The sequence below is a fragment of the Ranitomeya imitator genome, chromosome 5, assembly GCF_032444005.1.
Source record: "Ranitomeya imitator isolate aRanImi1 chromosome 5, aRanImi1.pri, whole genome shotgun sequence".
NCBI classification, from domain to species: Eukaryota; Metazoa; Chordata; class Amphibia; order Anura; family Dendrobatidae; genus Ranitomeya; species Ranitomeya imitator.
The window spans coordinates 57,966,373-57,992,298 of NC_091286.1; the positions used below are offsets into that span (position 1 = coordinate 57,966,373).

The 25,926-nt window shown below is 43.9% G+C and overlaps 1 protein-coding gene across 1 annotated transcript in view; it reads right to left on the minus strand.

The window, feature by feature from the left end:
* RAB1A (RAB1A, member RAS oncogene family) overlaps nucleotides 1-25,899 on the minus strand; it is a 43,327-nt gene extending 17,428 nt beyond the window's left edge. The window contains exon 1 of the mRNA XM_069768720.1: nucleotides 25,606-25,899. Within this exon, the coding sequence (XP_069624821.1) occupies nucleotides 25,606-25,628 (23 nt within the window). The 5' untranslated portion in view covers nucleotides 25,629-25,899. The remainder of the gene's footprint in view (nucleotides 1-25,605) is intronic.
* Nucleotides 25,900-25,926: the final 27 nt, after the last annotated feature.

Genomic DNA, 25,926 nt, shown 5'->3' on the forward strand with positions numbered 1-25,926 from the left:
CCTATTCTGATTCAATGTTAAATATCGCAATAGTGATAGGTCTGTGTGCTATCCAAAAAAAATTAAGAATCTGCGCAGCACCCAGACATTCTCACATGTGAGAGCAGACAGCTGTCCCATTACACAGGCTCCCCCATCTCAGACAAGTGCAGCATCACCATGGGGTGACAGGAGGTCCTGGCATGTGAATATATCCATATATTAATATTTTCTGAGCACTGACCGCAGTCTGAACCCTTGTGCTTCCCCATATATCACCACCAGGCCTGGGAGACGTCAGGGTGCAATGTTTAAAGCAGAGCTCAGTAATTGTAGGAGTCCTGCAGAACACAATACAGTGGCTGACAAGACTCGTGTCTGGATGGTTATTGATAAAACAGGTGCTCAACACTGTAGAGAAACATATGGGCTTAACAAATATGGCTATTATACGCATTTATTAATACATATAAATATTTGACATCAATGAGTTATTAGAGCCAATCTAAAAATCAAAGTACAAAATCTGCAATTTGCATCAAAATCCAGTGTGAATAAATATGCCACGTGGGGACCAACCCTTAAAAGAGGTATTCCCATCTCCAAGATCCTATCCCAATATGTAATAGACGTAATATTAGCAAATATGTCCAATTAGAAATGTAGTGTAGTTCTATTAGCTGTCACTTACCCCTTGTGCAGGGCACTGCAGTAGCTTAGGTATCCATGGTTACGACCATTATCAATTGTCACCGAGTGGTCGTAACCATGGATACCCAAGCTACTGCAATGCCTGCATATGGGGTAAACCGAGCTAATCAGAAGAACTATTCTACATTTCCAATTGGATGTATTTGCTAATATTACACCTTATTAAATATTGGGATAGGATCATGGAGATGGGAATACCCCTTTAAATAGAATCTGTCAGCAGATTTATGCTATGAAATCAGAGCTGCATGATGTAGGGGCAGAGAGCCTGATTCCAGCGATGTGTCACTAACTAGACTGCTTGGTGCAGTTTTGAAAGAATCTTCTCTGCAGTAGATGTAGCCGTCTTCTGAATGCCGAGCCCTGTACAACCCACACCACTGATTGGCAGCTTACTGTGTACACTGTACGTTGTCAGAAGGATGTCACATTAGCTGGCAAGCTCCACTCAGTCCTGCAGTGATAATCTGCTAGTAATAAAACAGTGCTTGTACTGAAACCACTGCAAATTGCTGAGCAAATGACATCCCTGGAATTCAGCTCACTGCCCCTACATCTGCTGCTTCCCTATTAGGGTATGTTCACACGTTCCTGATTTCCATCCTTTTTTTTTCAGGACTTTTAAAAAACTGCAGCTCTTGGCAGAAAACGCAGGTCCTTTTTTTGTCCTTTTTTGATGCGTTTTTTGATCCTTTTTTTTTATGCAGTTTTCTATGCAGTTAAAATGGCTGAAAATACCCTAACCCTACCCCTAACCCTACCCCTAACCCTAACCCTACCCTAACCTTAGTGGAAAAAAAAAAAAATTCTTAATTTTTTTTTATTGTCCCTACCTATGGGGGTGACAAAGGGGGGGTGGGGGGGTGTCATTTACTATTTTTTTTTATTTTGATCACTGAGATATAACCTATCTCAGTGATCAAAATGCACTTTGGAACGAATCTGCCGGCCGATTCGGCGGGCGCACTGCGCATGCGCCCGCCATTTTGCAAGATGGCGGCGCCCAGGGAGAAGACGGCCGGATGGACACCGGGACGCCGGGTAAGTATAAGGGGGGGAGATTAGGGCACGGGGGGGGGGGCATCGGAGCACTGGGGGGTGGGGCATCGGAGCACGGGGCGGTGGGATCGGAGCACGGGGGGGCGGGATCGGAGCACGGGGGGGGGGGGGCAGCCACACTCCGCCCACGCACTTCCGCCCGCTTCCCCGCACTTCCTGCTGCAGCGGTTCGGCACCACAAACCGCAGTAAAACCCGCAGATATTTTTTTCATCTGCGGGTTTTACTGCGGGTTTGACCTCACAATGGAGGTCAATGGGTGCAGAACCGCTGCGGCTCCGAAAAAAGAAGTGACATGGTACTTCTTTTTTCCCGCAGCTATTCAGCGCAGTTTTTTTTTTGATTTTCCGCATTGTGGGCACAGCAGTTCCTGTTTTCCATAGGGTATAATGTAATGTACCCTGCATGGAAAACAGCTGCGGACCCGCAGCGGGAAAATCGCGGCAATTCCGCATGAAAAAAAGGATCGTGTGAACATGGCCTTAAAGGGATTATCTGCATGGAATGACTGTTCAAACTAGGTCCCGCTGCTCAGTGCTTCATGGTGGGTCCAATCATCCTACTACACCTTCCGACATGTTTTACCTCAATCTTCTCCCCTCTCTTCGATTGATAACTTTGGCTTCATAGAGCTGGAGAAGGGTGGAGATAGATGGAAACCAAGCAGGTGTAATGTATAAAAATGGCCCCACCATAAAGCACCAAGCGCCTGAACTTGGCTTGAACAGTCATTTTGTGCTGAAAGTCCTTTTAAAATGCAAAAACCTACTGACCGATTCCCTTTAAATGGGGTTGTTCACTTGACTAGTCACCCGAGAGAAAAAAATCAGTTTCAAAGTGGTCAGCGTCTGCTGTCCCAGCACTCACATGACATTATGCCACGTAAACGCTGCAGCCAGTCAGCAACCGCTAATGGACTGCTTCCTTAACATTTGCCTAAGATGCTGATTGGCTGCACCGTTTAAGAAGCATTTAAGAAAAGTTTGTCCAAGTAATGGAGAACCCCTATAAGGTTGTCTTACACATTACACAACACGTTCTATCGACTGCTCTTCTGATTTCATAGAAATATGAATGGGAGGGTCAAAGGCTCCTGAACACATTGGATGGTCAGCCTGGGCCCAAAAAACATTAGCTTCAGGCACCTATTGTAGAAAGTTCTAAAACCAATTTTCACACTCCGAAAACCCTGGCAGTTAATCTGGCCATAGAAGAGATAGACGTGTCTCCCATCTCCCCCATACATGAGCACACAATCGCGGGACTGATGCCGATTTTCCTCTGACAACAGCTAACTTGCCGCAGGTTTTCTGCAGTGTATGAAGGGGATTTTGGAAAACTTATTTGCAAAACCCACTCCACAAAAGTCCCCAGTAGCTTGCTGCAGATTTTAGTGCTGACTGCACAGGAACATTTATCCAACAGACAAAACCCAAGTAACACATTTTTTGGTAATCATTATTGCATATAGGAATATAATTATATATGATAAACAGTGTGTGATAAATGTAGTTATTGAGCAGTTCATTACCATACTTCACTTAGGAAACTGACTGCACACAGACGTCCATGCAAATCGGTCAGGAATCGGACCCCCGACGCACAGACTGGCTGTGGGTCTGCCGACCAGAGTGTGCCAGCTTTATAAAAATATAGCAAGCTGTCACAGCTGGGTCAAGAAAGCCCATGGCCAGTCTGATTTTATACCAATTTGAACAGACGTTTTAAACAGCCTTTAGGCTATGTGCACACGCCAGGATTTCTTGCAGAAATCTCCGGAACAAAACCGGACATTTTCTGCAAGAAATCCGCATGGGTTTTTTGCGCGTTTTTTCCCGGAGCTTCCCAATGCATTAAATAGCGGGGAAAACGCAAAAAATCCGCAAAATTAATGAACATGCTGCGTTTACCGCTATGCGTTTTTTTTCACAGAAAAAAAAGGCATCATGTGCACAAAAACTGCAGAATGCATTAAAAATGATGGGATGCTTATGTATGCGTTTAAGCGTCTTTCCAGCGGAAAAAGGCCAAAAAACGCAAAAAAAAAAAAAACACTGCAAAAAATCCTGAACGTGTGCACATAGCCATAACCTAACTTTACTGAAAAACAGACTTTTTCCTTAGTGGTACAAGTGTAGAAAGTTATTAAAATCATCAACATTCACTATATTCTTACACCGACTACTCTATACACACTAATATACCGTACATACATATACACACATACATATATAAATATATACATACAGTGTCGTGTAAACGTTTAGGCACCCCTGGTCAAAGTTACTGTTACTGTGAACAGGTAAGCACATTGCAGGTGAAATAATCTCAAAAACAGCTAAAGTTAAAGATCACACATTTCCTTTGTGTTTTAGGCAAAAGAAAAAAAAAATTATAGATAGAGAGAGACAGAGAGAGACAGAGAGAGAGAGAGAGACAGAGAGAGATAGAGAGAGATAGATATAGAAAATCATATATACAGTATATAAGCATATACACACCACTTTTCACATTTTATGAATGACTAAAAGGAGAATAGGCCTATGCAAAGGTTTGGGCACTCTGCACGGTTAGTACCTAGTAGCACTGAGGGCCATTATAAAACCTTCAGCTTGCGCCTTTTGGAGGTCATCTATTGTGGATTTTAAAGTGCATTTAGGATCATTATCCATTAGTAGAAGAAATCCCATTTCAACTTCAGCTTTTTTACAGATCGTGTTATGTTTGCATCAAGAATTTGTTGAAATCTCATTCAATCCATTCTTCCCTCTACCTGTGAAATGTTCCCTGTGCCATTGGCTGCAACACAACCCCAAAACATGAATGATCCACCCCCCATGCTTAATGGTTGGTGTTTTTTTCCCCTGAAATTCTGTGCCCTTTTTTCTCCACACATAACTTTTATCATTGTGGTCAATGAGTTCCATTTTAAACCTCATCAGTCCACAGGACTTGTTTCCAAAATGCATCAGGCTTATTTAGGTGTTCTTTTGCATACTTGTGACACTGAATTTTATGGTGAGGACGCAGGAGCAGTTTTCTACCGATGAAGGCCATATTTGTGCAGATGTGTGAACAGTACAACAATGTACCACAACTCCAGTCTGCTAAATCTTTCTGAAAGTTTTTTGCAGTCAATCTTGGGTTCTTATTTGCCTCTCTAGCAATCTTACAGCAGCTCACTGACGTTTTCCTTGGTCTTCCAGACCTTATCTTGACCTCCACTGTTCTTGTTAACTGCCATTTCGCAATTACATTTCAAACTGAGGAAAAGGCAACTTGAAAACTTTGCTATCTTATAGCAGTCTCCTGGTTTGTGGGCCTCTGCCATTTTCAGAGTGCTAGGCAGCTGCTTAGGCCTCTTTCACACTTCCACCTTCTCAGATCCGTCGCAATGCGTCGTTTTGGGGAAAAAAAATGGATCCTGCAAAAGTGCCCGCAGGATCTGTTTTTTTTCTCATAGACTTGTATTAGCGACGGATGGCCACACGTCGCATCCGTCGTGCGACACAACCGTCGTGTTTTGGCGGACCGTCGTCACAAAAAAAAAAGTTCAAAGTAACTTTTAGTGTCCTTCGCGTCTGCCATTTTTGACCGCGCATGCGCGGCCGGAACTCCGCCCCCTCCTCCCCGGACTGCATAATGGGCATCGGTTGCGTCGAAAAACTGTATCCGCTGCCCATGTCATGCAAAACATTCGCAACGTCCGTCGGCCCGACGCATTGCGACGGACCCGTAGTGACGGAAGGATGAAAGTGGCAATAGAAGAACCCATGGCTGCTCATTTTTTGACACAAGGTTAGAGGAGGCTGACATTCCTAATGAACAAGCCATAACCCTATCAGCTTACCGTATTTTTCCGACCATAAGACGCACTATTTTTCCTCCAAATTTGGGAGGAAAGTGTGGGTGCGTCTTATGGTACGGATGTAGCATGTGGGGAGGGGGGCAGCAGTGAGTGGGATCGCACTGTTATGCCACTTCGGGATGTCTCTGCTGCCCGGAATCAGCGCTGGGGAAGCCATGTGTGTCCCTGCTTAAGTGCAGTGAATATTCATTAGCGGCTCCCCGCCCACCTATCAGCTAAGTGGTGAGCCAGGAGCAGCAAATGAATACTGCACTTAAGCAGGGACACACATGGCTTCCCCAGCCCTGATTCCTGCAGCAGCTGGGGAGGTCTGTGTCTCCGGGGGAGGAGGAGGCAGCAGCTGCAGGGGCCAGAGGAGAGAGGAGATCGCTGCATACCTACCTGCCATGCCTGGGCTGGACATCAGTGCTGTGCACAAACAGGACCTGTTTTATGTCAGGAGTGGGCGGGCTGGAGCATCACCTGGCAGCTCAGAGCCCTCCCTCTTCTTGACATCATCACAGGTCCTTCAGGCTCTCCACTAGAATCTGCAGCTTCCTCATAACCTGTGCTGTGGAAAGGAAACAAGAGGGAGGGCTCTGTGTGCAGTCATGGGATGCTTTTACCTCACCACAGTGTGGCTGCCACAATTAAGAGGTTAGTCTTTACAAAACACAGTAAAGCACTCTGCCACTCCTTTGGTGAACTATAACTCCTAGCATGTCATAGGATCTGCAGGACATGCTGGGAGTTATAGTTCTCCCATGGGATTTTAAAGCAGCACTCCAGTGTTATTTTGCAGTGCTGGAGTGGTGCTTTCAATATAAGCCCTGTGCCCCCATTCTTATACTCACCCTCCAGCATCTTCATATAGTACTGTACAGACACCACACTGGTCCCGCAGCTTCCAAAATAACATACTATTATATGTGGTGTTATTATATATAATAGTATGTTATTAAATATTTTACCACATTTTTTGCTTCAAATATTTTTTTCCCCCTATTTTCCACCTCTAAAACCTGGGTGCGCCTTATAGTCCAGTGCGTCTTATAGTCCGAAAAATACGGTAATTAAGGTTTGAAACCTTGGTCAAAGTTATCTGAACACACAAATCTCCAAGGGGGCTTACATTTCTCAATCTGCCCATTTTCCTTTTTGCAATTTTTAAAACGCAAGATTAAAAAAAATCTATTTTTTTTGCATAAAATACAAAGGAAACGTGTCATCTTTAACTTTAGGCCTTTTAGAGATGATTTCATCTTCAACTTGCTTAATGGTTCACAATAACAGTAATTTTCACCAGGGGTCTCCAGACTTATAATGCCACTGTATGTACACATACGCACACACATGGAATTCACTATAATGTACTCCTTTGAAGAAAGTCACTGAAAAACAGGGAAAAAAACTACAGTGTTAAAGATGGTGTCCTGGTATTCCTGACATTCCCCAGCGCACACTGTGGAGGGAGTACCAGCTACACACAGGCATTGCTCAAATAGCTAAAAGCACAGGACAGTAATCCTAAATATTTATATACAGCATAGTGTGTGTAGACAGGCTGAAAAAAAATGTCACTGCGGCAAACTATAGGCTACAAAAATGAGGGAGAACCCTCACAGTAATACCTAGAATGTAAAATTCATGGCCGAATTTAAAAGGCTGGTTCAGTTAATAATAATGAAAAAAGTTAACTAAAAAGTTTTATTTCCCTTACCAAACAGGGCCAGTCTGTTTACGAGCTGCCAGGTCACGCTGTACATACGGTAAATAAAGACAGTCAGGGCATCTCGGACTGGTCAGAGGGGAATAAGTAGAATTAATTTTATTTCTTTTCTTTTTTAGGAATTTTATTTTATTTTCAAGGTTTATACTCCTTTGTATTCCAAAAAAATGGAAACAAAAAATCTTGCAATTTTCACAATTGCCAGATGCTGCATACACTTTCTGTTCTGTACAGATCATTTTTCAGCAGTCTCATAATCAGACATCACTATTAGGCCTCTTTCAGACAAGTGTCGCATATACATATTCTATTCAGGTTTTCAGATACAACACATACCGGTACTTATGTTCACATGTCCGTGTTTTTTTTTCTAGCAGCATGAAAATTGCCATTACAAGTCTATGGCTCTGTGAAATGTTGCATTTTCTCCCAATCATTTGAATGGGTGAAAAATTCTGCAATGGATCACTGAAGAACACAATATTACTTCTGTGTTTCATCTGTTTTATGTGGATCTCCATAGACTTTAATGGCAGAGTCCGATCCGCAAAATGGATGAGAATCGGACGCGCTCAGAGTCTCAGACAGGAGATGGATCCATTTTTAATACAGATGCCAACATTCATGAAACTATTGGTCCAAAAACCATACAGCACATGTACGAGTTAGATGCATGTGTGAATGCAGCCTTACGATGAGCCATATGTAGCCTTCCCTGAAGCCCCCTCTTAGCTGAACCTTGTACTGCAACATATTTAATTTGGATCAATAAATCATCTGAATGAGGCTTAAGAATATTAGATTTTCTATTGTTGCTTTTTCTTATAAGCCAAAAAAAGTTGCAAAGTTGACAGGATGCATATGCGTTGTATGAGCCATGTATTTAAAAAAAAAAAAAAAAGCTGTAGGTGGCAGAATTTAGCCTGTAACTAAACTAGGATCCACTTTCGACAGCGGACCCTAAAAACATTACATTAGTGACATTAGTGGAATCTTGCCTACTGTGTACAACCAGCTTTAAGGTATTGCCATAATGAAGACAAATGCACGGTGAAATATGGGCGCATGTTTCGTACTCCCAATGTTTTTTTGCACAAGGTTACAAGTAAATCCTAAAAATAGGGGTTGCTCGCTGAATACACACATGAAAGGCGTGCCCAGTTTTTGGTTTAGGCCCATGTCTTTGATGACTATGAAATTAATTGGGAAGCCTGCTCTTTGGGAACCATCAATTACTGGTTTTGCTTGCAAAATGTGAGTAGGTAGAAAGGTCACAGGTAAAAACTGCTAGAGCAAGAAAGGTGACCTAAAATGTCCAGATGGTAAAAAAAAAAAAATGCAGCCAGGAGCAGTGTGTAAGGCCTGTGTACAGAGACAGATGGAAAACAGGCAAACTTCCACCAGATGACAAGATAGAAGACCGGCCTCCAGAACAAAGGGGCAACACTGTCCTTTCTTCCTCTGGCTTCCTAGTGCTAAATAATTAATGCTGCACACACAGAGTTGACCAAGCATACACACATTCAATGTCAAGAGGAAATTTCTGCTCATGTCCACAAACTATCAGCCCCACTACAGACAGAAGACCCCCTCATACAGCACATTATGCAGCTCCACCTTTCCATCTGCCATTAAATACGTTTCCTTTGGAATTATTTACCAAGGAGTCAAACTCATTAAATAATCATTTTTGCAAACACTGCTCGCTAGGCAAAAAAAATAAAAAAATAAATATAAAATATATATATATATATATATATATATATATATATATATATATATATATATATATATATATATACATATATATACATATATATACATATATATACATATATATACATATATATACATATATATACATATATATACATATATATACATATATATATACATACATACATACATACATACATATACACATACATACATATACACACTATATAATTGTCTAAGGGTCACTTCCGTCTGTCTGTCTTTCCGTCACGGATATTCATTGGTCGCGGCCTCTGTCTGTCATGGAAATCCAAGTTGCTGATTGGTCGCGGCAAAACAGCCACGACCAATCAGCGACGGGCACAGTCCGGCGGCAAAATGGCCGCTCCGTCCTCCCCGCAGTCGGTGCCCGCTCCATACTCCCCTCCAGTCAGCGCTCACACAGGGTTAATGGCAGCGTTAACCGACCGCGCTATGCCGCGGTGTCACGCACTCGATTAACGCTGCTATTAACCCTGTGTGACCAACGTTTTACTATTGATGCTGCCTATGCGGCATCAATAGTAAAAAGATCTAATGTTAAAAATAATTTAAAAAAAATCGTTATATACTCACCGTCCGTCGGCCCCTCGGATCCACAACAGGCCTTTCCCGCTCGCGACGCTCCGGTAACCGGTACATGCTGCGATCCTGCAAGATGATGACGTAGCGGTCTCACGAGACCGCTACATCATCTCGCGAGACCGCAATGCACTCTTGAGACTGGAGCGCGCGAGGAGCGTTGGGAACCACTTCGCTTGGATCCAGGGGCTCCGGAAGGTGAGTATATATGTAGATATGATGCCCACATTGCTATATACTACGTGGCTAGGCAATATACTAGAATACCCGATGCATTAGAATCGGGCCACCATTGTGTGTGTGTGTGTGTGTGTGTGTGTGTGTGTGTGTGTGTGTATATATTTATTTGTGGCAAGGGGTGCAGCGGCGAGCAGGCGACTACTCATCTACTATGTAATTGTCTAAGGGTCACTTCCGTCTGTCTTCCTGTCTGTCACGGATATTCATTTGTCGCGGCCTCTGTCTGTCAAGGAAATCCAAGTCGCTGATTGGTCGCGGAGAAAAGCCACAATTAATCAGCGACGTGCAGAGTCCGGAAGAAAATGGCAGCTCCTTCCTCCCCGCAGTCACTGCCCGGCGCCCGCATACTCCCCCTCCAGCCATCTCTAACACAGGGTTAATGCCGGCGGTAACGGACCGCGTTATGCCGCAGGTAACGCACTCCGTTACTGCCGCTATTAACCCTGTGTGTCCTCAACTTTTTACTATTGATGATGCGTATGCGGCATCAATAGTAAAAAATCTTATGTTAAAAATAATAAAAACAAAAAACCTGCTATACTCATATGGGTAGAAAGGAAAAATCTGTAATTTTAAGCACACAGTGCCATATAATATGATTGTAATATATTAAAAGGATAAACACTGATTCTTATTTACTTTTTTAAAGTGACCAGCCACAGGAGAAAAAATATATATATATATATATATATATATATATATATATATATATATATATATATATATATATATATATATATATATATATATATTACACACACGCACATATATACATACAGTGGGGCAAAAAAGTATTTAGTCAGTCAGCAATAGTGCAAGTTCCACCACTTAAAAAGATGAGAGGCATCTTTAATTTACATCATAGGTAGACCTCAACTATGGGAGACAAACTGAGAAAAAAAAATCCAGAAAATCACAGTCTGATTTTTTAACAATTTATTTGCATATTATGGTGGAAAATAAGTATTTGGTCAGAAACAAAATTTCATATCAATACTTTGTAATATATCCTTTGTTGGCAATGACAGAGGTCAAACGTTTTCTGTAAGTCTTCACAAGGTTGCCACACACTGTTGTTGGTATGTTGGCCCATTCCTCCATGCAGATCTCCTCTAGAGCAGTGATGTTTTTGGCTTTTCGCTTGGCAACACGGACTTTCAACTCCCTCCAAAGGTTTTCTATAGGGTTGAGATCTGGAGACTGGCTAGGCCACTCCAGGCCCTTGAAATGCTTCTTACGAAGCCACTCCTTCGTTGCCCTGGCGGTGTGCTTTGGATCATTGTCATGTTGAAAGACCCAGCCACGTTTCATCTTCAATGCCCTTGCTGATGGAAGGAGGTTTGCACTCAAAATCTCACGATACATGGCCCCATTCATTCTTTCATGTACCCGGATCAGTCGTCCTGGCCCCTTTGCAGAGAAACAGCCCCAAAGCATGATGTTTCCACCACCATGCTTTACAGTAGGTATGGTGTTTGATGGATGCAACTCAGTATTCTTTTTCCTCCAAACACGACAAGTTGTGTTTCTACCAAACAGTTCCAGTTTGGTTTCATCAGACCATAGGACATTCTCCCAAAACTCCACTGGATCATCCAAATGCTCTCTAGCAAACTTCAGACGGGCCCGGACATGTACTGGCTTAAGCAGTGGGACACGTCTGGCACTGCAGGATCTGAGTCCATGGTGGCGTAGTGTGTTACTTATGGTAGACCTTGTTACATTGGTCCCAGCTCTCTGCAGTTCATTCACTAGGTCCCCCCGCGTGGTTCTGGGATTTTTGCTCACCGTTCTTGTGATCATTCTGACCCCACGGGGTGGGATTTTGCGTGGAGCCCCAGATCGAGGGAGATTATCAGTGGTCTTGTATGTCTTCCATTTTCTAATTATTGCTCCCACTGTTGATTTCTTCACTCCAAGCTGGTTGGCTATTGCAGATTCAGTCTTCCCAGCCTGGTGCAGGGCTACAATTTTGTTTCTGGTGTCCTTTGACAGCTCTTTGGTCTTCACCATAGTGGAGTTTGGAGTCAGACTGTTTGAGGGTGTGCACAGGTGTCTTTTTATACTGATAACAAGTTTAAACAGGTGCCATTACTACAGGTAATGAGTGGAGGAAAGAGGAGACTCTTAAAGAAGAAGTTACAGGTCTGTGAGAGCCAGAAATCTTGATTGTTTGTTTCTGACCAAATACTTATTTTCCACCATAATATGCAAATAAAATGTTAATAAAACAGACAATGTGATTTTCTGGATTTTTTTTTCTCAGTTTGTCTCCCATAGTTGAGGTCTACCTATGATGTAAATTACAGACGCCTCTCATCTTTTTAAGTGGTGGAACTTGCACTATTGCTGACTGACTAAATACTTTTTTGCCCCACTGTATATCTCACCCATACGCAGAAGTAGCTAGAGTGCCCAATGCCCCATAATGGACTCCGATTTGGCTTTTAACATGAGTCCATGTTGCAAAACTCATTAAAGGGTTGATGGTGATTTGTTGCTTCCAACAGGTGGCACTAAAGAATTAAGTCCCCTTCCTCTCTGAAGAGGCAATTTGCACCCATAATAGACAATTTTTTTTAGCAGAAGTTGAGTCTGATCTTCAGGGTTACTTTAGGGGTGCCAGCATGCAGAGCGGGATCCCACAACTATCCTTTATTTTTGCACCAATCCAGTGCTGCTAAATTAAAAATTGGTAACTGGTCTAATGAAGTTACTTTGTAAAGTATGCGGCAGTGCTGGATTTCAGCAAAATGTGAGATCTCGCGATAACATATTAGATCTCGCTGTTTCACAGTGAGGACGACATGTGGAGGGATGTGGGATCCCAGCATGCCACGTGCTGCTAATTACCACCACTGCTCATGATTAACATGCATTAAAGACATTTAGATGTAAAGGTCATAAAATCAAAGCAGCAGGTTAACTTTTAAATGGATCCCACTAATAAAGAAAATGCAGAGAACAGGAGAGACCGGAAAAGTCTGCAGGAAAAAAAAGGAACCCAGGTTAAACCCCAACCTGTTCTGCTGGAACAACCGGCCTGGGGAGGGGTTGATCGCCAGCGTTTGATATTTGCTCTCCGGTCAATGTGAAAAAAGCTTCCATTAAAAATATGAAGTAACAGGACTTTATAAAATGCCCCAGAAGTGTAATCCTACTTATGATAGTCTATGGGGCCGTTAAAAATGTTTGACAAACAAAACACACACACAAAAGCAATAGGTGCATTGAAAAATAAACCAGACACATGAATGTCATCTACGGGTCATGCAGAAGCTGTCGTTTTGGATTGTTCAATGGGTCAAGGGCATGTCACACTGATAAAAATAAAAAAACAGCCAAAAAATTGACTAAAAATGGATGAAAATCTGATTCGGCATACTAAAAAAAAACAAAGAAATGACTTTTCTTTAAAAAAATTTTTTTAAAAAAACGTGCATCTGAATGAGGCCTAACAAAAAAACTTGACAGCCGAAACATGCTGGCCTTAAATCAGACAGCATGCAGATACTGGCTGCACTATTTCCGCCAAATAGATGTGTGAAATGCTGCAGTGTTTCAAAGAAAAACATACGTTATACGCTGCGGGGTATAGGGCAGCACAGGAGACTAGTCGGACAGGCGGGTTCCAAGCAGCTTATTCCTGCTCCCCCTTGAATGATAGCAGCCTCCATATACAGACATGCAGGGAGAAACTCCACACTCCATGGAAGCCGGCGAGGAAACGACAACAGGGACCCGCTTGTCTAACTCTTCTCCTATGCAGTTTGGTCCCCGGCGGCTATTAAACTGTTTTCTCTCAGAAATGCCACACTGTTTCATAGTTAAACATATATGGCTTAAATCATGCAGCCAGTGTATGATACATGCTCCACTGGATAGGGCCGCAGGTATCAGCTGTCAGTTTCCTTTCAAAATGTAGCTCCAAGTCCATGGAGCCTCCTGCAACTGACTCTCAAATCAATTACCGTATATGAGTGCTTTGCAAATAATTAGTTATGAAAAGGTCTGTCCCCACTTACAGCAGAACATTAAAGTACTGCATGATGACTTAGGAAACCAAGCTGCATCATCATCATTAGAGATGTGGAGAGGAGCGATCGACCAATCAAAATACCAGACGTCAGCAGCCCAGTATTGGGAGACCAAGTACAGCACTGGAGAGCAGCCATTAAGCAACATACAGGGCCGCTGTGTCCTGCCCCAGGCATCACTCAGTTTTGACAGATGCTGAAGCAGTTTTCAGCTGATTAGTGGGGGTTCCAGATGTCAGACCACCACTGATCTGAAATAGAAAGACCAGTGTGTTATACAATATAGTCAAAGTTTAAGAAGTTTGGCTTATTATTTCCGCACCAATAGTAACAAAAACAAAAAAAAACAACAAAACATTACATTGTTGATTCTGCTGCAATTTTCACTCTGGATTCATAGGGACATTTTTGTTGATGTGTGCACATACCCTACATAAGCCTTTTTCTCAAAAGCTGCACTATACTGTCCATGACTTGTGTCTGGTACTGCAGTTCAGACCCATTCACCTAGATAGGGATGGCCTATACTACCATACACCAGAGGCTTCTGGAGGGAGAAGCAGATCCTTGGCCGCCAGCCCTTTTATCCAACAGGCATAGAAATGGAATAAATAGGTCAATATACTTCTCTTGCCCAACGAAGCCTCCCGTAAGTCAATGCTGGAGAACACAGACGTACACTGCCCGCAGCAGGGGAATCACGGCCTTGTACGCAGAGTCTGGACTGCATTTACTATTAGGCTTCCTTTCTCTAGAGGTCTTGGTTATTCAGCCTCCACATAATTTATATAAGAGGAATTGCCGTTCCTGCAGCTAACTATTATGGGAATCAATCATTTTACAAGTGGGAGTGATCCAATAATAGAATAGGGCAGCAGCTGGGAAATTCTCCACCGTTCCCCTGGAAATCCATTAGCAGAATAAATCCAGCCTGCGTATGGCTCATTGTACCACAACTTCAGGACCTCTAACGGGCAACCAGGGCAGCTGCGGTGAATATAAAACCCCAATGGCCTCTGTATTATCAGGCTTTATCCAAGCTGATACAGTATACTGTTCTCTAGCCTATAATGCTGTGTGCACAGTTCGTGTGGATTTTCATTGTGGACTTTGCACTGAAAAGCCACTTAAAAAGTACAGCAAGTTCAGGTAAATGGGGTCCTTACTAACCCTACTTACATGTGCTATACATATCTATGTAGAGTTTAGAACATCCCGTGGATTCCCTTCTGCAGAAAAAGGGTTTTTTTTTTTTCGAAAACTGGTCAAGTTTCCAAAATCTTTGTGGCATTACTTCTAAACTGAATGTAGTTGGCACCGTGTTGCAGTTCTGGGACCATTTCTGTAGGATTGAATTGCAGTTTCTCTGCACACTTTAAAAGGAACCTTCTGCAGTTTGGAGCAGCATGAATCGCCTTAATTGTTATATGCAGATTATTCTTGAAAAGATAAGACTAGTCCAGCGCTGTCCCAGACTAGCTATTCCCAGCACCACTGCAAGTGAATGACAGAACTATAAGTGATACCAGCAGCAGCAAAGGGAAGAGCCGGCCTGGGGTAGCGCCTGACTAGTCTGCTCTCCGGCTGTAGTCCTTGACAGGACCTTCAAAATATATTTTCTCTGAAACGCTGGAGCTTTCCAGAGTACTGTACTTAGCTGTGATCGGGCAGCCAGGTTTCAATTCATGCTGCCCGCGGTCTGGGCAGCTGCAGTCACCTGACAGGTTACCTATAACGCAGAATGTATTTTAAATACTTACATTACACCAGGGCTATGGAGTCGGAGTCTATTTTGGTGGAGTCGGGGTCATGGAAATTGAGGAGTCCGAGGTTCGGCTTACCGACTCCACAGCCCTGCATTACACAATTATGTACTACTACAGAGATCAAGACCTACAAAGTCATAGCAAGTTATCAGACTTAACAGAAGACGGCGTATATATTCTAATACACAGGTAAAATCCACACTGCATTGCCGTTGATTGGCAAATTACCAGAGTATGCAAATGGATTATTAAAGGCTGGACAATACTGTGGGTAAAGAGCACCTAGGTGCAGTTTACACCGCATGGCAGCATCACCTTGAATGACCGGGGTGCGCTACTTGTTGCCACGTTCACGTTCCTCCCTTTACTAGCTGGCATCCTCAACACCTTTCCTAAATATTAGACCCAGAGTGATAATACTGTTGTGGTGCAACGCACTCAAGGCGCCATGTCGGGCCTACTAGTCAGAAGAGGCACCAAGGATGTCAGCAGGTAAGAGGAGGGCTCCGATCCAGCTGCCGAGGACCATCAATGAGGCAGTCGGAGCAGGGTACTGCCAATCGTTCTGCTTATTATTATTATTATTATACACCATCCACACGCAATGCATAAAAGCTATATGAAACAGTTGCGGAGCAGGTTGTAATAGCCGCAGCATTTTTTTTGTGTATATTTTGTATGTAAAAGTTACAGTGTTATGAGGCTAATCAGCGGCTTTTCTACAAATCTGCTGCAGAAATCTGAGTGTCCGCTTCAGATGCTTAGAAAATACAAATCAGACTTTCCATAGACAAATCTAGGACATATGCACACAGACTAAAAGTTCATTGGTCACGTATGAAACAGGTCATGAAGTGGACAGCAGAAGTCAATTTACACCTCTAACGCTCATACAAAGCCATATAAAGAAGTCACGTCTGTCATCAATAACGCATGTCCGGTAAAATGAACCTGGAAACCTTTTCCTAATGTAAAGCACTTAGCACGGCTCAAAGACAACAAAGTGAAATATCAGAGGCCGAGCAGAGGACTGCTAGGCAACAGGCCAGTCAGCCCTGCTACATTTCTATCTGAAATGATTCAAAGGCAAGATCACTTACCACAATGCACCTTCTGGCAGGGCTCACACAATGGGCTCCTTAGCATGCTGACTCAATGCAGGTTAACCGCTTAGCTGCAAGCAAAAGCTAGGAATACAGGACTGCACAGTGTGAGGAAAACTTTAGGACAGAAGAGTCAGAATCCGAAAGCAGAGCTTTCTTCTTAAAACCAAACTCAAACCTAGCATGTTAGATAGCCCCCACGAGTGCAATGAAGAACCAAGATAGAAAGTGATTAACAAATGCATCGTGAATCCTGACCTTGCAGAAGAGCGCACTGAAACAACCATCTGATGCTAGATAAAAAAAACTAATAACTTAAATACATCATTCAGATAATTCAACATCTCTCAATGAGAGAACGCCTCCAGGAACAAAAGAGGGCGGACTACGGGACGTGGAACAATGACATCAAAAACATATTCAAGAGGTGGCCCAACCCAATTCTGAAGCAAAGCATGACTGCCGAGCCGCAGCAGATCCCTGATGAAGGATCCTTCTCTTACGCTTGTCGCCAGCATCCTGGAACAAAGACACAAGTAAAGACGTAGAGATTTAGAGAGAAGGGCAGCCTCCCGCAGGTAGGGGGAACCTTCACTGAGCACATAAGCTCGCTTACACTGGATGATTTAATCTCAGTAATTATGTTTCCAGAATGACACCTATGCTAAGTAATCCTATAAATCACATGGTCACAAGTAACCAGGGAAAGGACACTGGCTATTTTACTTTAGCTTTCTCATTAAGACAATCTCACTCCAAATGGCCAACAAAGACACCATACAGCCACCATGTAATCCTACATTTCACCTTAGGGTACCGTCACACAGTGGCACCTTTGTCGCTACGACGGTACGATTCGTGACGTTCCAGCGATATCCATACGATATCGCTGTGTCTGACACGCAGCAGCAATCAGGGATCCTGCTGAGAATCGTACGTCGTAGCAGATCGTTTGGAACATTCTTTCGTCGCTGGATCTCCCGCTGTCATCGCTGGATCGGTGTGTGTGACACCGATCTAGCGATGGGTTCGCTTGTAACCAGGGTAAACATCGGGTTACTAAGCGCAGGACCGCGCTTAGTAACCCGATGTTTACCCTGGTTACCAGCGTAAATGTAAAAAAAAAAACAAACAGTACATACTTACATTCCGGTATCCGTCAGGTCCCTTGCCGTCTGCTTCCCGCACTCACTGACTGCCGGCCGTAAAGTGAAAGCAGAGCACAGCGGTGACGTCACCACTGTGCTGTGCTTTCACTTTACGGCCGGCAGTCAGTCAGTGCGGGAAGCAGACGGCAAGGGACAGACACCGGAATGTAAGTATGTAGTGTTTGGTTTTTTTTACGCTGGTAACCAGGGTAAACATCGGGTTACTAAGCGCGGTCCTGCGCTTAGTAACCCGATGTTTACCCTGGTTACCCGGGGACCTCGGCATCGTTGGTCGCTGGAGAGCTGTCTGTGTGACAGCTCTCCAGCGACCACACTACGACTTACCAACGATCACGGCCAGGTCGTATCGCTGGTCGTGATCGTTGGTAAATCGTATAGTGTGACGGTACCCTTACACCAGCAGTGACCTGTCAGGCTGGCTATTCTCTTTTCAGGCTCAAACGTCTAATTTTTGTATATGACAGGCTACTTTCACACATCAGGTTTTCGCCACCGGGCTGATTCTGGAGACTTGGAAAAAAAAAAAAAAAAAACGGATTTGTTGAAAATTGTAAAAAACTGATGAGCCGGATCCGTTTTTTTTTTTTTTTTTTGCCGGTTCCAACTGGCTGATATCGAGGCACTAGCGAGAGAGAGAACTACAGAATTGAAAATGCTGCTACGGGGCATGATCAACTGAAAAAAACGGAATCCGTTGCCAGCTTCAGTCATTTGACTGATCCGGCACCATAGGCTTTCATTATAGCAAACTCCAGCCGCCGCCGATTCCGGCGCTGTACGTTTTTTCGACGGACAAAAAAAAAAAAAAACTTTACTATGTCTTTTCTCCAGCCACTGGAAAACAAGTTTTCGACGGATCTGGCAAAAAACGGATGAGACGTGAGGCCATCAGTCACAATCCGGCACTAATACAAGTCTATGAGAAAAATAAAAAACACGGATCGGCCAGCAACTTTTGCCGGCTACTTTTTTTTCAAAATTCGCCGGATTAAGCCTGACGGCAAAAACCTAATGTGTGAAAGTAGCCTTATACATAACTTTCATAGACAGCCCTCGCACCTGTGGTATTCTATGGGACCATGCACATGTATGTGAAGACAAGGCTGATTTTGAACCGAGGGTCAAATCAAAATGGACAATCCATGTCAATGGGTTCGTGAAAAAAAAAAAAAAAAAAATCAAACTGCACATGGATGACATCTGATGCAGTCCGATTTTCATGAACGGTCAATGGAAAAAAGAAATTGTAATTTTTTTTTTTTTAGGGTATGTTCCCATGGTCAGTAAACGATGTGGGTTGGACGCTGCATACATCCGCAGCGTCCAGATGTTACAAAATTTCAAGAAATCCCATCTCCACTATGCATGCACTCACAACCATAACTTACCTGCGGAGATGGACATGTGGCACTTCTTTCCAGACCACAGCATGTCAATTTATATTGCGGAGATGCGAGTCTCCGCAAGATAAATTTCACACAATGAACACACTGGATGCGGGGATTCCGCACGGTTCAATGAACACATGCATTCAAAAGCCAACAGCACTTTGGAGGAGCGAACATGTGCTGGATCCAAAGCGCTGCCGACTACGGACCGTGGGAACATGCCCTAATGCCTCCACCAGAAAATCGGTTGAAACTCATACAACACACTGATCGGATTCTAATCAGAATAATTGGTCCGTTTTTCTTGTACGTGGAGAAGTCGGACGCGTGAATGAGCCCAAAGGCATAGTTTTCACACTGTGGCCAAATTGATACCCACATACAGTGACCAATGACTGCAATGTATTACCTTCAAGATAGTGCAGCAGCGACCACCACAAGCCTAAATGGTTTTAGCTGCTGCAGTGTGAAAACTGAGTGTAAAGGTACCTTCACATTAAGCGACGCTGCAGCGATACCGACAACGATCCGGATCGCTGCAGCGTCGCTGTTTGGTCGCTGGAAAGCTGTCACACAGACCGCTCTCCAGCGACCAACGATGTCGGTAACCAGGGTAAACATCGGGTAACTAAGCGCAGGGCCACGCTTAGTAACCCGATGTTTACCCTGGTTACCATCCTAAAAGTAAAAAAAAAAACAAACAGTACTTACTTACCTACAGCCGTCTGTCCTCCAGCGCTGTGCTCTGCACTCCTCCTGTACTGTCTGTGTGAGCACAGCGGCCGGAAAGCAGAGCGGTGACGTCACCGCTCTGCTTTCCGGCTGACCGACGCTCACAGCCAGTACAGGAGGAGTGCAGAGCACAGCGCTGGAGGACAGACGGCTGAAGGTAAGTATGTAGTGTTTGTTTTTTTTTACTTTTAGGATGGTAACCAGGGTAAACATCGGGTTACTAAGCGCGGCCCTGCGCTTAGTTACCCGATGTTTACCCTGGTTACCAGTGAAGACATCGCTGGATCGGTGTCACACACGCCGATCCAGCGATGTCAGCAGGAGTCCAGCGACGAAATAAAGTTCTGGACTTTATTCAGCGACCAACGATCTCCCAGCAGGGGCCTGATCGTTGGTCGCGGTCACACATAACGATTTCATTAACGATATCGTTGCTACGTCACAAAAAGCAACGATATCGTTAACAATATCGTTATGTGTGAAGGTACCTTAAGGCTATGTTCACACGTTGCATTTTGCCTGCGTTTATTCTGCAGGCAAAACCTGCTCTCATGGCAGTAAAGACGCTGCTTAGAAAAAGCAGGTTTTGACCATGTTTGCTGCATGTCTCTTGTGTATGTTGATAATGTTTAGTGCCTCCAAAAAAACATGATGCAACTTCCTTAGATTTTTGCACCAAAAACGCAGCAAAACCTGATACCTGCGTTTTTGCGGCATTTTTGCACTTGCCCAATTCTTCCTATGGTTGAAAAAAAAAAAAAAAAATGCCAAAAAAACGCTGAAAAAAGTGAGATGCTGCCTCTTTAAAAAATGCAGCAGTTTTCCAAATCAGTCAGTTAACAAAACTGTGCATGAGATTTATGAAATCTCAGCTTTTGCTGGCACTGTAAAACGCAGCTTAAGATTTAAAACGCTGCAAAAACCCAAAGTGTGAACATAGCCTTAAAAGGAATCAGTCACCAGGTTTTTGCTATAACATCTGAGAGCAGCAAGAGGTAGGGACAGAGACCCTGATTCCACTGCACCACTTACAGGGCTCCTGTAGATTTAGAAGGTCTCTTGCCGAGCTCTGTATAACCCAACCCTCACGAATTTGCAGCTTTTTGTGTACAATGTGCATAGGAAGAAAGCTGCCAATCAATAATGGGGGCATAGTTGGACTACCTAGCAGCAGATTTACTAGCCCTGTAGTGAAATTATCCTGCTCATAAGCGATCTGATCAAAAACTACAGCAAGCAGCTCAGTAAGCAACATAGCGACAAACAGCGTCTCAGGTATCCAACGGACATATAAATTTGCCAGAACTGATTTAATTCTGGAAAGTATTTTATTAAACTATACAGGCCTTGTATCATGCAGACCCTGGAAGTAACAGATTTGCTCACCACTTATCTACTCAAACACTAAAAACAAGATCATTGTTTCTGTCAAGGCCATCTTCACCAACTCATCTATATAACAAGTTACATTCTTTATTACTAAACTTAAAGGGGCCGTCCACTTAATGGGCCATAGGAGGGGGTGTTACTTACCTCACAGACCAACAGGGCACCTCCGTACTCACACCCCACGGCCTGTGTGCTGGATTCAGATCAACATTCGGCAGGTGCCTCATGTGAACACAATTTAAAGAGCAAAATGTGAACGCTGCGGCTGATCAGTGGCTGCCGATTGGCTTAAGGATTCACGTGTCACACTGAACCATGAACAGTGGCCTAGCAGACTGCCACTGATTACAGAGGAATGATGCTGGTCAAGGACAAAGTATCCCCCACCCCCCGGTCTATTAATAATGGATTGTCTAGCAGTGGACAATCCCTTCGAGCACATCATTTATCCAGACAACAGTCTCACAAGGTCATGAGATCAAGAAACTAAATACTATATTATCCACTCATTTCAGTACAGGGGTCTAAAACCAGCAGCGTAGGCCACTACAATTCAGACTATAGCAGCAGCACCATCCAGGACTTCTCTCTGGAAATCCCATCCAACTACAAGCAGGGGCTTCTGCACAAACCACCTTATCAGACAGATTGGACTCAACCCAATCCAGGTGGCTTGGTGCTGCCACATTTGCCATGGCCCTACTAGAGGGTTAAGGTAAGTCTAGAAGAAGTCCACACCAGTCACCTCCGCTGTGTGCAAGTATTCCAGGTGCCACCAGGCAGTAGGTGCTGGAGAACATGTCACTAACCTCTACAGGGTGCAGATTACAGATGGTGCGAATGAATAAGCAGAACCTGGTCCATCGGCCACATCAGTAATCCGTGGCTGCTGGGCAGGAAACCTGAGAATGGCCTCTTGCCCGAAGGCATCAACAACTCTCCCCATATGTGACGCTGCACCAGGTCGGCAAATCAAAAGAGCCGCAGATGGCGTCCCAGTAGGAAATGATACTCACGATGATGGACCGAGTTTAGGAACTAATTGTAGTCTAAAAAGGAGCAAAACAACCTGTGCTACAAAGTGTACGCATAAAAGGAACTGATCAGAGTAGATTGATATGAGACCAGTACACAGTTTGCCACAGATCAAAAGATCTATCACAACTACTTCTCAATAGAAAAAGAAGCTGCAATAAACAAAATGGGTGCAAAAATTGGGACAGGACCATAAGATCTTACAGTCTAAATGATTAGCAGAAATGTAGCTGTCTCTACAAACAGACGTATGATCTGACATTGATGCACCAGTTCAAACTAGAAGATTAGGAAGAAAATAAAAAAAATAAAAAACAGAATCAGCTTACACAAAGTAGCATGTTTGTATATTCAGACATGACATAGCTGACAAAAAAAAAATCCAAACATCTTTGTTTACAATTTCCAAGACTGTGCCCACTCTGGGGCAGCATTTCAGTCCATTCTGTACGACCAGCTTTGAAGGGTGGCTATACATATAGTAATTAATCCCACAATACACTTTTATATTTTAATTACACCTTACCACAATGAGGGCATTAAGTAACTGAGTTCTTAGGATAGTTTTAGGCCACGGATGATGGGTGTAGTTATACTGCGATCAGAGGTTGCAGATGCACCAGGCCTCGAGTCTAGGGAAAGTGGATGAAAAGCTCCCATATAATGAGCCCAATATTATTAAAGATCTGTGATGCTTGGGGGACCAGGAGCTTCAAGTCAAGCTACTGCTGACTGGTAAGATCACTATCAAAAGTAATCCTGCCCCTCAACACTTCCTCATTAGACAGGAGATTGTAGTTTAAGTACTATGCACAAAATTGCTGCATATACATACACAAAAAGCTAGGCCTTTGACAAAAAAAGGAACAAAAGCATCCTAGTATGCAAAAAAAAAAAAAAAATGACTAAAAAGTGTACTGAACTAACCCTTGTGCTACATAAACTAAATCTGCTGAGTGGTACAAAGTGCTGGAGGTTCATTTCAGAGGAATGCAAGAGTGGATGTGGTGGGAAAAAAAAAAAAAAAGTTAATGTCAGTCGTAGTCATCCTGACCTAACCATCACTTGATCCTGACAGGAAGTGTTAACGGCAGCTCTTGGCAGAAGATTGCAAAATCTGCAGTACATGTAATAAGTGTTTTTGCAAGAATCATGTGACACACACATGACTCGCTGCTCCACTTACAGAGGGCATTCTGCCATCCCAGTGCCACCCATCTGTGCCCCTCTGTATCCAGTGTCACTGTGTGTAACACACTATATCTCTCCCCGTCCTGCTCTCGGGGACAGGACTACCACTTCCTGCGTGATTCAGAGCCGGCACACAAACTGGTTTCCGTTTCCCTATTCCCCTTTAGGAGCAGAGTCCATGGTGACAGCTCAGTCTCTATTGTAGACAGGTCATATGGGCAATAAAGGTTACTTACAAAAGGACCAAAAAGCTGTGGATCACCATCATAATATGTCACTGCTTCTCAGGACCAGATGCCAGAATAAAGAAGGCAGGAGAGGCCTGGAAGGATTTATCATATGACTGTCATAACAAATTAGAATTTTATCTTGAACTTTCACATTGACAACACAACCTCCTGTACCAGAATGTGGCCACTGCTGCTACCACCACAGATCGGAGTAAAGTCACTGCGATTATTGGGGTCGTCTGGTCACAGGATATTGACGAGCTATGCCAAGGATAGGTTGTCAGATTGGTGGGGTCCGACACCCTCACTGACCAGCTGCGACAGCCGGGTGTAAACACAGTGACCGGCGCTACCATGCGCAGCTCCATTCTAAGTGTAGCAGCCGCTGCCGAGTCCTGCAGAACAGCTACCTATCTTGTGACCGGAGAATCCTCACACCTTTAGGCCTCACTCAGACATCCTGTCATTCACATACATGCTCCCCCCGTGCCTTTTTTGGACAGAACAGATACCCATTATAGTCTATGAGGCTGTTCACATGTGTCTTAATGCAGACAGTGTCCGCACACAAAAAAAAAATAAAAAAAATTTTCATTCTCAATCCAAATAATGGAACAAACGCAAATATGCAAGTCTGAGGTTGGCCATACACATTAGATGGCTCCCTGCCCGAAATATGCTTCCGCCGACTGCTCAGCCAACTCTCCCGTACACCGGATCACTCGCCCAGCCAAGTGCTCCTGTGTTCTGTATGGGAAAGCCACCGACTAATAAGCCGGGCTTATCTTTGGGAGACCAAGGCATTCAGCAGTCTGAAATCCAACATGGCCGACTGACCATCATGCGGCCGGCGCCCCATACACATTAGACCATCAGCTGATTCAGCAGACATTAGCCTAATGTGTATGAGGGCAGGAAAAAAAAAAAAAACATGACATGTATAAGCCACCCAGGTGCTGTGCAGATTTTACTGATGAATAGTTAGCGGGAAAAAAAAATGCACATTTTTCTTCATTTTGCCCTCAAAAGAAAAAAAAATGATAAAAGTAAAACAGCAAAACTGGATGAAAAAAAGGTTAATTCAATACGTGTAGAAGTGAGGCCTTCCCCCGGCTCACTACTACCACCCCCAGCAGTTGTGTTACTAGGCCAAACTGCCCTTGGGCAGACTGACTGATAGTAATCCAACCTACAAAGTGCAAACTGGTTGTAAGTAGCGCAATTCATTATGTGTTACCGGCAGCTTACATGGGACTGCAGGTAACAAAAGTGTATTCCTAGAAGGAAAACAGCAAACTAGAGGGGGGCTATGGCATGGCTGTATGTAGCGGAGTATCTAGTGGGGAAATCATGTGTAATTTACATAGGACTGCAGATAAAGCTACTCCAATACCTAGAACAAAATACAAGGGGTTATAGCACATTAGTATGAATAATACTGAGTTACATGGGACTGCAGGTGGTCTCGGGGCAGCAGGTCACCTGCCTGCACACTCCAGCTCTGCTACATCCAGGCGGCGTAGTAGGCCTGCGAGCCCCATTAGAGCCCCCCGGCAGTGACAGTGTTAATGCCGGTTGCCATGACAGGGCGGGTATGTGCCCAGTGCTGCCCCCCAGCGGAGCCCCCCACCCCGGCCCACACACAGGACATGGCGGATACTCACTACTCGGGATTCATGCTGGACATGTCACTGAGCTCCCCGCCGCTTCTGCAGAAAACACACACACACAAAACACCGGAGACCCGACGCCTGCCAAGCAAAACCGGCCCCGAGAGCCAAATTTAAAAAATAAAAAGAAACCAAAAGCGACAATGTAAAAAAAAGAAACAATCTATTCACGAGCGCTACACTCCCCCAACGGCCCGGGAATAACCCCCCAAAAAAGCCAGCAGAGCCACCGCAAGCCCGAGCTCTCTGTAACCCCAAAATGGCTGCCAGCTGAAACCAGGAAATAGTGAATCCTCCAACTCAGGAAGGCTTCGT